The sequence below is a fragment of the Sardina pilchardus genome, chromosome 4 (genome assembly GCF_963854185.1).
Source record: "Sardina pilchardus chromosome 4, fSarPil1.1, whole genome shotgun sequence".
NCBI lineage: Eukaryota > Metazoa > Chordata > Actinopteri > Clupeiformes > Clupeidae > Sardina > Sardina pilchardus.
Window position 1 is genome coordinate 31551529 of NC_084997.1, and position 16986 is coordinate 31568514.

The 16986-nt window shown below is 42.8% G+C and overlaps 1 protein-coding gene across 1 annotated transcript; it reads right to left on the bottom strand.

Annotated features, from left to right (window-relative positions):
- LOC134077884 (uncharacterized) lies at window positions 1-6800 on the bottom strand. The gene is made up of 5 exons (XM_062533524.1): window positions 6674-6800; window positions 4683-4991; window positions 3217-3395; window positions 2027-2077; window positions 1-839 (listed from the first exon to the last, which is right to left on the bottom strand). Exons 1-5 carry the CDS (start codon window positions 6729-6731, stop codon window positions 693-695), a joined length of 744 nt encoding a protein of 247 aa, XP_062389508.1. The 5' UTR covers window positions 6732-6800; the 3' UTR covers window positions 1-692.
- Between the last annotated feature and the right edge of the window lie 10186 nt (window positions 6801-16986).

Consider the following 16986-nt stretch of genomic DNA (forward strand, 5'->3'; position numbering starts at 1 on the left):
TTTGGAATAAAGTATTTATTGAAGTCATACATAAGAAAAAGTTGGAATATATACAGTACATGTTGTAAATACAACACTACTACCAGTGTACTACACACTATACTATAGTCATGCATGCAAACAATGCATATTATCAACACAGCACATTAGCACGCCTCTTACAGACAAGTGCGTCGAAGAATATCAAAGGTCACCAACGTAAAGTAAAGTAAAGTAAAGTAAAGTAAGGGATAAAGTACAGAACACTGGTCGCATTATCGGGAAAATAAGTGACCAAAATGTTGCTATAATAAATATAGTTGCTTACAAAGTAGACAGTGTGCAGGAGTTATATCTTTTCACTATATTGTCAACACTCAACAGAATGTCATACAAGCAATAAACCGTGAATCAAGTGTATTTACAGCATATTGGCTTTAATCCCAAGCAACGCGCACTCCCGATGGCAGGACTGTTCGTGAACTGAACTCGGGCCAACGAGGGATCAAGCTGCGAATGTTGCCGCTGCTCCACAACATCTGCAGATTTGACTGCCTGCCCCCCAAGACACACACACACACACACACACACACACACACACACACACGCACACACATACGCACACACACGCACACACACTGGTCTGGGATCAGCAGCAGTGCATTAGTTTACACATGACTGAAGCTACATACAGCTGAAGGTGTAGTTGGGGGTTAGACGTGGAAGCCGTTGGCTGGGGTAGAGTGCTGAGAGTTGTGGTTCAGGTCTCGGGGCCAAGTCTTGGGCTGCACCTCACGCATGTCCATGTACTCCTCATTCACCTCTCTCGGGCCCCGCACTGGGCCTCTTGGGCCTCGAGCCTGGAGGACACACACACACACACACACACACACACACACACACACACACACACACAGACAGGCAGACAGATCAGTACAGGAGTACACAGACAGACCGATCAAGACACACACACACACACACTCCCATCACCTCCTGTTGATCCGATCAGGACACCCTGTAGAGGTCCATAGTCTCCATATCTGAATGCTATCTATATTAGCAATGCTAAGTTGTTTTAGATAAAAGGGTAAAAGGGGAGAACACAGATTCAGCCTGTTGCATCACAGCTGGGTCCAAGAGGCCAATGCAGTTCTCATCAGTGAGGAGCATCTTGTGCTCTACACCTCTCAGTGCTGAGGCCAACATGATCTCATGTCACCGTTTAACAGTCATCACTCAACAGCAATAGCTGTGACATTTGAATCGTGCTGTGAGCATGGCAATGTGAAGAATAGCAAAGGTCTTTTATCCCCCTTTGTAGTTAAGATGACGTTTTTTATCATTTCAATATCAAGTTCACATCGTTTCTGTCTGATTTGAACGTTTGCATGATGAGCTTTGAATGTTTGACTATCTCATTTAGAGTTATGGATTCCTGCCCATGGAAAGGAGCCTGATGTTTGTATGAAGACCAGAGTTTTTTGTTGAGTACACATTGTATAGAATGTTAGTGAAATGGATCATTGACTAGAAGAGGACTGTATCTTTAATGTGTCTTTGTCTTTATTAGTGGGCTTGCTGCAAGGCCCATCTATTGTTATCCGTGGCCCGTTTTTTGAGAACGCCTCTTCTCCTAGAGCGTTTGAGCTATCGACGCGGTTCAAACACTAAAAAATCAGGCCCGATCCAGTGTAGGTTGCTTGTTAATGTCGGATGGTTGCCGGTTGTCGTTTTTCCGGTATTCCCGTTTTTAGACCCTTGTAGTTCCGCCATGCTCCACCAGAGGCGTTTCCCCATTGAAATGAATGGGGGACTGTTCAGGCGTTTACATCACTGCCCCCTGGTGAGCAAGCCCACTCTTGCAGCTCCTCCACGGAGATGCACATTTCTAGTTATATTTGTCTTGCCTATTTTTCTCTCTGAATATCTTTCATTTCTATCTCTAATGCTTTAAAAGGCATTCATCAGGTTCATGGGTCATGGTTCAGCGAGAGTGTGAGTGAAGAGTAGAGCTTCACACAGACAGGCTTCAGATAGAGTGGCTTACCTGCACTGGAATATATGTCAGCGTGTCATACAGGACTTCCTTTCTGCTGACCTAGACAAGAACAGAAGGAACATAAAACCACATTAAATAAAAAAAGTAGAACAGAGAGAAAGAGAGAGAGAGGGTGTGTTTGTGTGTGTGTGAGAGAGAGAGAGAGAGAGGGAGTGAGCGTGTGAGAGAGAGAGAGAGAGAAGGAGTGAGACAGGGTGTGAGTGAGGTGAGTGAGTGTGTGTGTGTGAGTGAGAGAAAGAGAGAGAGAAAGACAGAGAAAGTTCATGATAGTTTGTGAAACTATGCAGCAGAAACATGTCTGTTTACTGTGCATTCAGTAATTTCAGAGTCAGACACATGATAATGAATCCACTCCCTGCTAATGGGAGCTTTCTGTGCATCTCGGTGAATGATTCTCTCCTTTCTTCATTTGGATACTGGTTAATTAGTCTCCCATCCAAGTACTATATCAAGTATACGAAGGTCACGTCTGCTTAACCTCAATCAGTTGGCAGACACTGGATATCTGTTGATACGGCTCTATCTATTTGACCTATACTCACTGGATATCTGTTGATATGGCTCTATCTATTTGACCTACAGTATACTCATAGGATAAGGGTGTTTTGGATCGTCATCTATACTTAATCGTGTGATGCATCAGCATAAATTACACATAAATTACATAACAACAGTATATAGTTGTCACTGTCACCTTTGTTATAGTGTAATTTAAGGTTGAATTTCAGTAAAGATTAATATGTGATCCCTTTAAAGAATATGTAGGCCGGGGCTGTGGCATTCTGGAAATGCACTGTGGCAAATGCCATATTAGTCAGCTGAAATGTAACATTAGCTACAACTTCAATACATGTTTGTTTCATAAACAGTAGCCAGTACTTTACTTGTAGTGACCGAGTTAGGTGAAATGGAAATGCTCAGTAGTGTAAGTGCACTACACCAAGTAAGCATTAGTTTGCACACCTTGCCTATTCCTATTCCAGACTAGTCTTTCATTTGTGTAATTCCTATGTCACCAAAAAAGTATACTGTGTGTTGTTTATAAACATGAATTGAATTTAACTGATGTTACATTTCCCACAATGCATTTCCTGGCCCAAATATTTGTAATAAAATCACATATCAATCCTTACTTCGCCAGAGCTGTTGTTGTGACCAAAGCGAGCTCCTGTTCTCACCTTGAGTTTGAGGAAGAGGATGGTCACCACAAAGCTGTACAGGCAGAGAAGAGCGGCCGCACCAGCCAAGACCCACACCAGGGGGTCTGTGGGGGCTCTGGAATCGGAGCGGTCCGGGCCAGAGGTGGAGAGGGTGGGGCAGATGGTGTCTCGAGGAGGTGGGAAAGGTATCCTACTTCCTGAAACAGATATGAAAAGAAGGCAATGCTTTACATTAAATTCAGGTATCCAAAGTTGTTAGTTTCAGTTTGTTTTGCTACTGGGCTCACCCTGCACTGGAGTATTCGTATTTCACACAAATGTCACAAATACCACTCAAGGCTATCTCTCTTCCCCCTGGACACGGTTCATGTGGATTTGGTTGCAAACCGGCAAGTTTCCCAAGAGGGAGACATTCTTATCGCACAGCGAGCCACAAACAAGTACCCCCAAATTTGCGGGCAAACACACCCTTCCCTGAATGACCAGTAGATGGTAGTGTTGCCCTAATGTGTAGATGGTGGATTGCCCTATTGTGGGACGGACTTCTGAAGGAGGCAATATTAGGCTAGCCTTACAATGTGAAGGCAACACATTAAATCCACATCCAATTGTGGTCACAGGACCCTACATCTTTGGCATTGCCATAGTTTCTCTGACATCCCTTCGATTGGGAAATAGCCACACACACGCTTAGGTGTCCTACATTAGATCAATTTAGCATACAAATCATTTAGAGACAATTCTAACTAGAAAGGCACTCAGAGAGCGCAAACCTCCGCCAAGCGAAAACATAACCGCCTCCTGGATCGGTGATACGGATCACTCCCAAAATGTTATCATTTTTTCTTTGTCATTTCAGCATTTTCACCTTCTCTGAAAATGTCATCGAAGTCCATCCATAACTTTTTGAGTTATCTTGTGAACAAACAAACAGATAATCAAACAAACAGACAGACAGACAGACAGACAAACAAACAAACCCCACTGAAAACATAACCTCCTTGGTGGAGGTAAAAATCTACCCTAGGCTGGGTGAACCCTGCCTGAACTTCCGGCGAATTTGGATTTCGCCCGACAGCTCAGGCTGGAAACCTGCACATCTATCTCCCCTGTTCCCTGCCAGAACCTTTGGCTCCAATCAGAAACTAGCTTATCCAAAAGACGCACTGGATCGTTGGTCTGATTGGTTGAAGAACTATCCAAGCGTACGGATTCATGCCCATTGATCAGACGTTTTTAAGATTGAGCTTAGTATGGTGATAGCCAGACTAAATCCACCCCCCCATATGTGTAGACTACGGTATGTAGGCATACGGTGTGTGTGAGTGCTTGGTGAAGACTCCTTACACACACAGACACCTGGGAAGAGCACTCACACACACACACACACACACACACACACAGACACACAGACACACACACACACACACACACACACACACAGACACACACACACACACAGACACACACACACGGACACACACCTGGGAAGAGCTTGGTTTTTGTCCCCTCCACAAGGATGACAGGAAGTGGCTCAGTCCTGCCAAACTCGCACCAGCACAGTCGCTCCTCTGCACCAGCCTGGAGGTCCCACAGTGTGAAGGTCACGCTCACCTGGTCCACCCACGTCAGAGAGCAGTTCGCCTTCTTTTCCTCACACATGACGATTTTGCTGCCGCACCGCAGCTTGGCGTCCATCTCCTCTGCCGTGCTGTCGTCGTGGCGACACGTGACGGACACGGAGCCGTTTCTGTGCAGAGTGTGCATGCTCAGCTCGCTCACGGTGAACGCATCTACGGAAGAGAACACACAGCGTGGTCAGACCAATCACATGCGCTGACTAGCATGACTGAACATGATCATTGAAACACATCATTTCAGAAACACGTGGAGAGCCGGGATGAAGGAGGCAGAAGCACTGCAATCACCACACATGAGTCCAAGTGCCCACGCGAGACCCGGGGACAATTCCAACCGATTTCCTGATCTCTTTATCCCACTATAGGCTCCTGTCACTTTCAACTATCCTATCCACATGAAGACAGAATGGTTCCCATAGCCAAGATACTGTATAGGCTACTTTAAAATAAAAGCTTGCTGACATGAAGGTGCCTTTTGATAGCCTATAGCTTTCAGATAGGCTTTAGGCCTTGGCCTACATATATAATTATGGTTATGATTATAGTTATGATTAAGGTTATAGTTATTGTAACCTATAAGCCTAGCATACACTTTTGTCCATGCCACTTACAGAATACGGTATGAACCTTACAATTAGTTCAAATAAGTTCCAGTAAGTTAAATGTAAACAGTAAGCTACATACATTTCTTAAAGTTGGTAAGCAAAAGCATTAAGCAAAAAACTAACAATAAAAGCCTAATGTTAATACAGCATCGACTATCAATAATAACAAACTCAACAAATACCACAAATAAACAACCACGGGGGCGCTGTGGTGCAACAGGCTACAGCGTTCTTACTGTACCATATGGGTTCGAGTGCCCACGGGGACCCAGGTTCAAATCCCACCTGCGGTATCCTGATCCCACCCCATCTCCCTCCCACTTGCTTCCTGTCTCACTCTTCACTGTCCTATCATAATAAAGGCCAACAAATATACGTTAAATAAACAACCACAACTCTATGCGTTAATTAATTATGAAAGATCCAAAACTATCGCAGGAACGCAGCACACAAGGCAACTCATTCCACCTCCGGGGAGTCACTGAGGTGACAAGTTTTGAGTTTACATTTAGAGTTTGTTATTTCAGTGAAATGAGATCTAACAGTCAGATAACAGTTAGTGCCGCCATGTCTATACAAAACTGACTGCACATGCTGTACGCTTCCTCTATCACGAAACTGAATTGGAAACAGAATTTGTTTGTCAAATCATTCAGGTAAAGTGGAATTTGACACTCAATCCCACGGAGGTGAATTCCACAGCAACATCACATTTCTAGTTTGAGTTGGTAGTCGTAAATGTGTTGAAACCCCCACCACACTGTGGTTTGGGGTTAAACTTCAATCTCCGTGGAGTCACCCTCCCAGAAGGGAAAGTATAGGTGCCTACGTAGGTGACAACAACGTATGACACACTTCCATTTCCTTGGCTTTGTGATAATGAGAAAAAAATATAACAAGAAAATAGAAATGTGGAACAATATTCATATATGAAAAACATCCTATATAAAAAAATCAACAAAAAATAGCTTATTTCATGTGTTGCCTAGCAGCGGGCTGCCTATGTCACATCAATAAACAGAGGTACCCAAAAATCCAAAAGTTATTTCTTCAAGAGTGTCCTTATTCCCTTAAAGCTCAACATGCTGCTCTCTATATTTAGCAAACAACAACAGCAGACATGTGAAATGCATTGTTCTTATACATACATAAATATAAATTATAAAAAAAAGTAAATGACAGGTGAGCTAAACCAATGGAAGAAGTAACGCTAATGTAGAGAAATCTCACTGTTGTAGCCGGGAGCAGTGCAGAGGACCAACACCAGCCAGAGGGGTGCTTCTCTCATCTTCACTCTCTCTCTCTCTTCTCTTCTCTCTTCTCTCTCTCTGCTCTGTTCTTCTCTCTCTCCTTTCTGCGCTCTTCTTCTGTGGTGCTTCACCTCCACCACTCTAGGAGCACAGAGGAAACCCGCCACACACGCGGGCCCACGGAGGCCTCTGATTGGCCTACACACTGCTGACAGGAAGTGAGTAATTTCTCGATCAGAGTAAGCACAATGTTCCACTCACATGGCTATATATCAAAATATGTGGTTATGTTGGATAACTTACACAAATACATATAGTACATTTCCACATACAATTTGAACATCCTAAAAACTGGTATAGTTGTGAAACTTAACTACTAGGTTTTACGTCAAACAGATTCTATTGATTCATGTGGATTTTGTCCAACACATTTTCCATAAAAAATATGCTATAAAAAGTACATTTTATATGATAATGCTTACTTAACCTTGTCTTACTTAAATAATGTTGACAAAAGGAAAATAATGATAAAAACGACAAATATTGTATGAAAATATAATGGTATTTTAGCCTGTGAAAAACTACATTTCATTTAGATGTGCCCTCCAAAACAGATTTAACAGTAGAAGTATGTCTAACAGTTCACACGTTTTTAAGAAGATTTTAATTTTATGAGTCAATCATGAGTTTTTATGAAAAATTGTTTTATCCTTTAATGGATTCTTCCAATTCAATTGTTAAAATTGCATGTACTCATAAAAGGAATTACACAAGTAATGAAATGATTGTTCAACTTAAAATAATAAATCAAAAGTAGCATTTAAAAAGGTATATATATATATATATATGTGTGTGTGTGTGTGTGTGTGTGTGTGTGTGTGTGCTAATTGTGGACATTAAACAGGTTTGTCTGGTCTAAGTCACATCAAAAGGGAAGAGAAAGCGACATGCAACACACAGCAGCAGTTAGTGTTTCTTCAATACTGTATGTATGTTGTCTGTCTGTTTGTAAATAGTCTGTCCTTTATATGCACAAGGGCAAGACCCCATCTGTACAACGTCTCTTCTGTCAAATCACAGTGTTGTCTTGAATATGTGTGTGTTTGTGTGTGTGTGTGTGTGTGTGTGTGTTGGGTGGTGGTGGTGGTGGTGATGTGTGTGTGTGTGTGTGTGTGTGTGTGTGTGTGTGTGTGTGTGTGTGGTTTGTTTTCAAAGTGCTTACCCTGGTTGTGAAAGTACCCATATGTACAAATGACTTTACCCTGATTGTGAAACGAAACAGCTCGTTTAACAGCTCTGATGATGTGTTTTAATAACATAACACCCCCATGTTGTGTTCTTGGATAGAGATGGAGGGGTGCTTGTGCCTGTGACTTATGTGGACAAAGCCTGTTCTAATAAAATGACAAAGTATCAGCCCAGGGAAAGATCAGTGGTCTAAGCTGTGTGTACTGTACATTGCTAATATTAATATTGGGCAGCCTGGGGTATGTTCACAAACTAACTGTTAGTGGGCTACAACTGGCTGGACTTTCTGATAGGAAATCAAGGAGCTGGCTTGAGATTTTTGCTCTGTATCAGCTTAAGTTGAGCCCTGCTGCACAGTGGCGATTCTAGAGATTTGTAACAAGGGTGGCCCTAGTGGGGCACTGGTAAATTCAAGGGTGGCATCTAGATAAACAGAAACAGGCTCAAGTTGTTAAATAAGCACACATGCATGAGTAAATCCATGCACCCAAGCACCATACTCATAAATTGAAGGACAAAGAATGTCAAAGGCCATACTCTCACATCAAATGTCTTTGCAATTGGATAAAATGTCAAATACAGTTTTCAGCTCATTAGGCCATTTGAGCAAAAGTGGAAGTGTGAAATGTTTTTTTGCCAGTGGTTCTTAACTGGTCTGATTTTGGAACCCATAATTTCACAAGTTCATAAAGTTGTGACCAACTATATATATATATTTAGCATTCAGGCCAACGAATATGGTGAGGTAGCCTACATAAGACAAGCAAAGTGCCTGGCCTATTTGTGTGGAAAATGCAGATGTTTGGCATTACATTTGTGAGGTCTTTAACTGCTGATATTACCTCAGAGTACTACTCGACAGGTTTGTCTTTGACAGGGGTGCGTTGTTTCCAAGTGACACTTTAGTTTGGATGGTTTTATGCTCTCATGTGCACCCTACACTGTCTTATTTTGCCCAAGGGTTGCAGCCAACTTGCGTTTCACATGATATCTTACAATTATGCATACTTTTATAAAATTAGCTCCCTAACATTAACATGACCTGTCACATAAACATTGTCTATGTCCATGCCATGGCAATGGCTGACATAGGCTACGAATAAATGTTATCAAAATAACTGGCCAATGATAGATCTGATCAGGTAGCATTTTAAATTGGCGATTTTTAATTTCTTTTTAGCCACACCGCGACCCATCACTCAGATCAGTACCACAACCCATTTTTGGGTTCCAACCCACCAGTTAAGAAACACTGGTCTAAGCTATAAACTTTCCACAATGTCAATATTACATTAGGGTAGTAGACTATTTACAATACAACATAACAATACAACAGTGTCGGCTGAGTAGGTAGAATAGGCAGATATAAAAATGTGTCTATTACGTGATTCTACAATTACAATACTGGGTTTTGTGTGTGTAATAAGATAAATGGGCACTGGCAGATGCGATAGGTAACTATATGTTTTAGTGTTAGCGCAAGCAGTAGCCTGTAGGCCTATTGTAAACTCAATGCTAAAAACAATAAGCCATGTAGCCTATAACTGCAAGCATGTTTGCTAGATTGCTTATATTTCTGAACCCTGATATTTCAAACTAGTGTGCTGCAAGTGCATCAAGAAATGTCTCGCCTTTGACTGTTCATGGTGAATAGTAGACTAGGATTTTGGGGTGGCACCTGGGGTGGCCAATTGAATCTCAAGGGTGGCCTGTGCCACCCGGAGCCACCCCTCTGGCTACGCCCCTGCTGCTGCATCAGCGGTAGTTCAGTCCTGCTGCATGGCGCAGACAATGTCTTTTTCTGCCACGTTATCAGTCTCAGAGCTGTGTTTACCTCTGGAAATATTTAAATCCTTAATGTAAGAAATGTGATTGCTATGTTCATTCAGGTGTGTGTGTCCGTAGTGTATGCGTGTGCATGTACGTGTACGTGTGTGTGCGCGTGTATTTGTGTGTGTGTGTGCGTGTGTTTGTGCTCATGTTTTTGTGCGTGTGCCTGAGTTTATGCGTGCCCATTCTTTAGGGCCGGGCCCAAACCCTTTGCTAACTCTGGTTACATACAGTACAGTATGGAGAGGCACCCACACCCCTGTCCCACCACAGAAACCGCTTTAGCTCCTCATCTCTCCCCCTCAAACTCCTCATCTCTCCCCCTCAAACTCCTCATCTCTCCCCCTGAAGTTGCTCATATCTCACCCACTAAACATTAGATGTTTGATGGACGTGCAGATCATGCCTTTGTTGCATTTGTCGGTCCCAGACCGATTCCGGACGACTGCACAGCGTGCAAAGTAAACTAGGTCGGCTATCTGGACATACCCACGACTCCATTAGGACCTCAATAGGACTAGGTCACCTGTTTTGGACATTTTGCAGAGGTCCTGCGGATGCCAATACTGGACGTCGGGAGAAAAAGACGCTGTCGTGTTACAGTTTGCACCTTCAGGGGACAAAAATTGGACACGCAAAAGACGTGTCTTTGCGCAGTGATTAGGCTCCCCATTTCTCTGCCTTGCCCTCTTCGTTGAAGGCTCACTGTGTATGATGCTCTCGTCATGTCCAAACTGTGTGTGTGTGTGTGTGTGTGTGTGTGTGTGTGTGTGTGTGTGTGTGTATGTGTGTGTGTGTGTGTGTGTGTATGTGCGTGTGTGTGCTTGAGCTGAGTGGAGCTGCCTCTCTCTCTCTGCTTGGTGTTATACCAGACAGACAGGGATCAAGGTTATTAGGTTGACTACAAACACTTTTCTCTTCTGTTCATCCTTGACCGACCACTTCCTGTTTTCTGTTTTCTCTCTCTTTCTCGTCATCATCCTGTCACCCAGAGATAAGGCAGCTCAGCATTGAGTCAGGTCCTGGTATCTCAGACATGCACTGCACGCCTAACACGAAACCTGATAAAGAACTGTGACATTTTCAGTTGTGTGAGTGAGAGAGAGAGAAAGAGAGAGAGATCTCTCTCTGTTGATCTCTGTGAAGTTCAGCTCAATTGTATATCTTGCCTGTTTATCTAGTTGTAGTAGTGTGTTTTTGCTTACTGCGGTAGTAGTAGTACTGTGTTTGTGTGTGTTTTATCATCATCTTTTTAATCATTATCACTGATTAATTGTTTGCTTAATTCCGTACTAACTAACAGTCAGATTTGTTTTGGGTTTTTTCCCCCCCAATGATTTCCACAGTCCTGATCTTTTTGCTATCAGTGAAGACTGTAGCAGCGGGGCTTGTCATGGCAGTTTCAGCTAAACTTGCATGACCCTTGAAGATAAAGTGGATAAGCGTTCGCTCCTCTAATGTCTTCACCATATCTTTGTGTCTCTTGGCCTCTGTTTGCATACTCACTATGTTGTTTTCCGTATTAACAGTTACGGCTATACCTCACCGTTTCTGGTCAGTGCAGAAAACTGATTTCCTTGTGCATGTCTGCTGCGGTTTTTCACTTATTCCAGCCGTTTGAGAAACGATACTGCCTGAGTGTCAGCGCCTGTCTGTCATCACAGAATACCACGGAGACGTGTCGTGCAGCACTGAGGGAAACTGTCAGTCACAGGTGCATCTGGACACAACACTTCTCAGAACACAGATCTGCTGACTCGATAGGCTGCCCCTAGTACTACACGGTTCCTATAGGGCTTTTTTTCTGATCGCATACACACACACACAGTAGGAACTCTGAGACTTATAACACTAATCATTTCCCCAATTATTACATGAGCATAAAATAATGAAATGGAAATGATTGATATTTAGTTACTAGAAACTTAAGTTTATAGAAGCTCTAGCTCTTGTTATCAGGAAGCGTTAAAAAAAAAAAGAAAAAAAACATTCAGCATTGTTAGTCTCATTTCTTCTCGTCTGTCCTCAAGGCATTTGTTGCTCTGCTTAGTCTCTGCAGCCTTCTCGTGCAGTTGATTTTTTTTATGTTAAGCAAATTTAAACTAATCCCAAGTTCCATGCTGTACGACTGCACAAAGAAAGGGGTTCTGCATAAAGTCCCTACAGTGTAAAAGGGTGTGCAGTGTGTGTGCGTGGTGTGTGTGTGTACGTGTGTGTGTGCGTTTGCTTGCCTACAGGTCCAACAGCAAACAACCACGCCGGTTGCTATTAATGAAAGTCGCGGAATGCATACTGAACCGTTGTGATAGTAACCTGTGTTTGTTTAAAGTCCCTATACACTGACAGAAATACATGAACACAGTCAATATGATCCAGTCATGTAACAGTGTGAAGTCAATTTCAAATAGACGTGGCACTACACGTTCACATGACTTATCTCAGTCAAAGCACTAAGGTTACTTAAGGTTATGTATATGTTTCAGTCATCTTATTTTCCTATTCTGCTGGCTTTGCATCTGTGTGATATAGCTTGTCTTCCCACAATCATGTGAGAAGGCAGAGCCATACTGTGATCTCAATCAGATTGAGGTTACACGCTACTTTCTCTCTCCTGTAAATGGGCCAAACGCCCTCTTTGGTTTGAGTCTGACCTAAGCTGAACATGCTGACATGTGAACTGTTGAACTCTTGCTATGCGTAGAAGGACATATTGCACAGTAAGGATGAATTAGCCTATTGGGTATATCATATTTGTTTGTCTGCATACATGTGGCCTACTGTATACAGTATATGCATTAAATACTGTATTTTGCTGCTCCACTATGTAGAGCTATAGACTGAACATGTCTGCCTCTACACGTCAGTCTCTGTTAAAGCAACACTAAAGCACTTCTCCTCTGTCGCACGCACGCTATTTGTTTATCCAGCAAAAAACGATGTACACATACAAGGTAGAGCATGTTGCATGATTTTATGAAAGTATGATGTATTGTGACATTGAAGCAAGTCAAATTTGTGGTTTCTTATGTCTCATTCCATCGTACTACAGAACCCCGGCCTGCGCTACCCGATCTGGTAAACGTACATAGCGCGGTTACAGCCGATAGAGGGCCGCAAAGCGAATGCAGAAGTGGCGTTCACCCTTATACGAGCTGATGAACCACTGAAATGATTTTGAGAACATTACTTTAAGGTACAGAAACTCTTTAGTGTTGCTTTAAAAACTCTGTTCAAAACCATATTTTCCACCTTCTCCCTCCCTCCTTACAATCGTGTTTTAAATAGGGCTGTCAATCGATACATTTTTTAAATCTAATTAATTACATACTCTGTGATTAATTCATTTAAATTAATAGCATATAGAATTTTTGCTGTTAAAGCATTTTAAATATCTCAATTCAATTGAATCAATGAATAATCAGCATTAGTGCCATTAAAGTAAAAAAATGTTTTATTATTACTTTCACTGTTCAAATAATGGCCATAACAATCTATAATATGATCTAATATGCAAAGGAAATAAATTCAGAAGTGCCTCAGGGCCTCAATGTCAACACTGTTTCTTTGCATTGATTTGGTACCTTAGAGGTCAAAGGTCACAATCGATTAATCTGCATTATTTTAAATTTTTCTAAAATTAATTAATCGAAATTAATCAGTTAATTTGACAGCCCTAGTTTTTTAAAAAGGGCCCTGTTTTGACAGTCTGAAATGCATGGTCTGAACTCTGAAGAGTTTGGTTAATGTGCATTATAAGCATGTCCAGTCCACTTTTTGCTATTTTCGCAGCGTAAGTGATAAGCCGCCACTGGGTTCACTGTTCAAAAGGGTTGATCTTAGGACTCTTCATTAGTCATGGGTGTGTTTTCAGGCGTAATATCCATTAAACCAGCAGTTCCCAAACTTTCCTTCTACATCCTGACTTGGCTCGTGTAGGCTACCGCCACCATCCGATACATTAAAAATTAATACATTCTATTGACACATTCCAGGCATCTAATAAGCCGCCATTTTATTGAATCAATTACAAAAGATTTAAAAAGTAAATTTTTAACACTTCTCCGCCATAGCCCTTTTCATCTTGCTGAAGCTCGCGTAGCCTACCACAGTTTGGGAATCCCTGCATTAAACCAAAGAGAGTGACATCTGCCATTCGCTGTAAGAGCGAGGAGTGCAAAATGAAGGCAGTGCTGCCTGTGGGGAAAGAGGTGAGGTGGCAGCTACTCACCACTTGGGGACCTCGCCGTGCACACAGTCACTCAGTAGTCCGTGGATTCATGATGCCGCGTGCTAACACTGCAGTCTGTGAGATGTGGAGATCACACACACACACACACACACACACACACACACACACACACACACACACACACACACACACACACACACACACAAAGTGAAGAAGAAGGCTAGCAGCGATAACACCCCCACCACCAGACAGCGCGCTACACCAGGAGTGCATCTGAAGCTCTATGGGCATGTGGCCTCTCTCCTCAGTCCCGGCATAGACAGCTAAAGAAAGGGACGCATGTGGTGGCCTCTCTCCTCAGTCCCGGCACAGACGGCTCAAGAAAGGGACGCATGTGGCCTCTCTCCTCAGTCCCGGCACAGACGGCTCAAGAAAGGGACGCATGTGGCCTCTCTCCTCAGTCCCGGCACAGACGGCTAAAGAAAGGGACGCATGTGGTGGCCTCTCTCCTCAGTCCCGGCACAGACGGCTCAAGAAAGGGACGCATGTGGCCTCTCTCCTCAGTCCCGGCACAGACGGCTAAAGAAAGGGACGCATGTGGTGGCCTCTCTCCTCAGTCCCGGCACAGACGGCTCAAGAAAGGGACGCATGTGGCCTCTCTCCTCAGTCCCGGCACAGACAGCTCAAGAAAGGGACGCAGCGACACAATTAGAACCGCTTTTCCAGTGATGTGCAACTGCTTCATAGCCTCAAACTGAGCTTGACGACGTATGTGACGTGACGTGAGCTACCTGTCTGAAACGTGTAACTCTTCTGGTAGCTGCTGCAGCAACCTGTATGACACACACACACATACACACGCACACACACATGCACACGCACATACAAACACGCACACACACATCTGTGTAACCTGTCTGAAACGTGTAACTCTTCTGGTAGCTGCAGCAACCTGTCTGAAACACACACACACACACACACACACACACACACACACACACACACACACACATGCAAACACGCACGCACGCACACATGCACACACACACACACACACACACACACACACACACCCCTGTATAACCTGTCTGAAATGTAACTCCTCCGTTAGCTGTGGCAGAAACTTTTATTTTTACTCTTCTTATGTCATTGTTGAGTGTTGTAACCGGAGTCAAATTCCTTGTTTGTTTACATAAAGCTGGCCAATACAGCTGATTCTGATTCTGAAAAGCTACCATCTTTGCCCATAAGGAAGAAGGTGCGGTATCTTGAGGTTTTTCCTTATAGGCCCTACAATTGTAACTATTTAAGTATCATGGCAACGGATGCTAAAAATGAGAGTGCTTTTCATTATGCCCAACATAACAGTGGGTGTGGTTAGACAAAAATCTGGTAATATGAACAATGTGTGCCATTTGGTGCAAAAGTTTGATTTGATAATGCTATAGTGTTAGTTGTAGTGCGTCATTTACAGGATATCAGGTAGCCTATTTGCAGTTTGGGTGTGTGGTTTAGTGAATTGATTTTGATAAAAAAAAATAAAAAAATAAATAAAAAAACCAGCCTAGTTTGCAAAAAATGTATAGGCTAGCGTTAAAATAGGCTGATTAAAAAAGAGAAAGATCATCTGACCACACCTATCTTGATCATTGACACACCCACGTGCTCAGTCTGCATTTGACAACTTCGGAACTCGGAAAAAAACAGCATTGCGTTGGATGTAGCCTAAGATACTAACTTGCAAGATAGGATTTGCACCGTGCTCAAAAAGGTAGGCTAATCTGAAAAACACGAACCATTTTGGGTTCAGAGAACACTAACCCATAAAGCCACATGCGTGTACATGTCGCGTGTTTTCTCTGTGTGTGTGACTGTCGCTGATATTAGCTGGACACGCTACTCATCCCACGCGTCTCCTCTAGTAGGCTATCTGTCCATCTTTGCCCAGCCCTCTGCTATATCGAACACAAACACATCCTCTCACCACATCCCGTGTGCCGTGTTGACATGTGTGAGTTGCACTGACTGACAGTCTTCAACGATAAAATCCGCATTTGCACCAGCACTGCTGATAGGCTAGCCTACTACTAGAGACCGTCACAGAAGTCACAATACCGTCAACCTTGCCTTTTTAACAGCCGCAACAGGGTTGGAAACAAAAGTCTCTTCCTTTATCACTGTCAGGGATTGCTCTCTGACATGACCTCTATTTCTTCAATCACAACAAGTTGCTTTAGGCTACAATGAAATTCAATCAAATCGAAAATAGGTCTACATTAGTGAGACTGAATATCTGTTACCACTGAAGCTCGTCTTAGAAGATAGATAGATAGATAGATAGATAGATAGATTTATTGATCCCCAAGGGGAAATTCAAGAAGATAGAAGTGAACTCATACTTGATAGAGAAGTTTAAAACACTCCATGGAGGACTCGTTGGTCACACTGCACGACACAGTCAGACTGCATTTCTTTTCACACTGGGCAGGCCAAGGCAAGGTGAGTTACAGTAGCCTACTGTATATGGGCTGCACGCTTCACACACACAGAGGTAATTTAATGTGCTTTGAATAAACATATTATTACAAAATAATAATAGAAACAGTTACATTTAGATGGCACCTTTCAGGATACCCAAGGTTGCATTGCCCAACAGGGCAATTGTAACACCTAAAAAATTTAGAATATTTTCAAACATTAAAATAATTAGCATGAATTGTAGAGCTGCTAGAGCAAGTGAAAAGTTTAAAGTTTAATCATAGACACTTATTTCATTAACTAACCACACCACTTTGACCCTCTCTGTTATTAGCTTGTCATGGTGTCCATGATGACCTACAGAGGAGGACATTTGGGGGCCAACTTCTTGAGACATGTTGCTGGGCAACCACAAACCCAGCCCCATGTGTTGTGATTCTGATCTGGTCTTGATCATGAAGTCTACTGATGACTAGAATGAATGATAAACATTAACAATTAAGGGAATATGCCCAACAACCGTACCCAGAAACCAATGCCCAGCCACA

Bases quoted from the DNA above. Each gene is read 5' to 3' on its own strand.
- LOC134077884 (XM_062533524.1), bottom strand. From the start codon at position 6,731: ATGAGAGAAGCACCCCTCTGGCTGGTGTTGGTCCTCTGCACTGCTCCC. The intron at 3,396-4,682 runs GTGTGTGTCCGT...TATCTGTTTCAG, and splicing joins AAAAACCAAGCTCTTCCCAG to GAAGTAGGATACCTTTCCCA. The intron at 840-2,026 runs GTAAGCCACTCT...TGTGTCCTCCAG, and splicing joins TGACATATATTCCAGTGCAG to GCTCGAGGCCCAAGAGGCCC.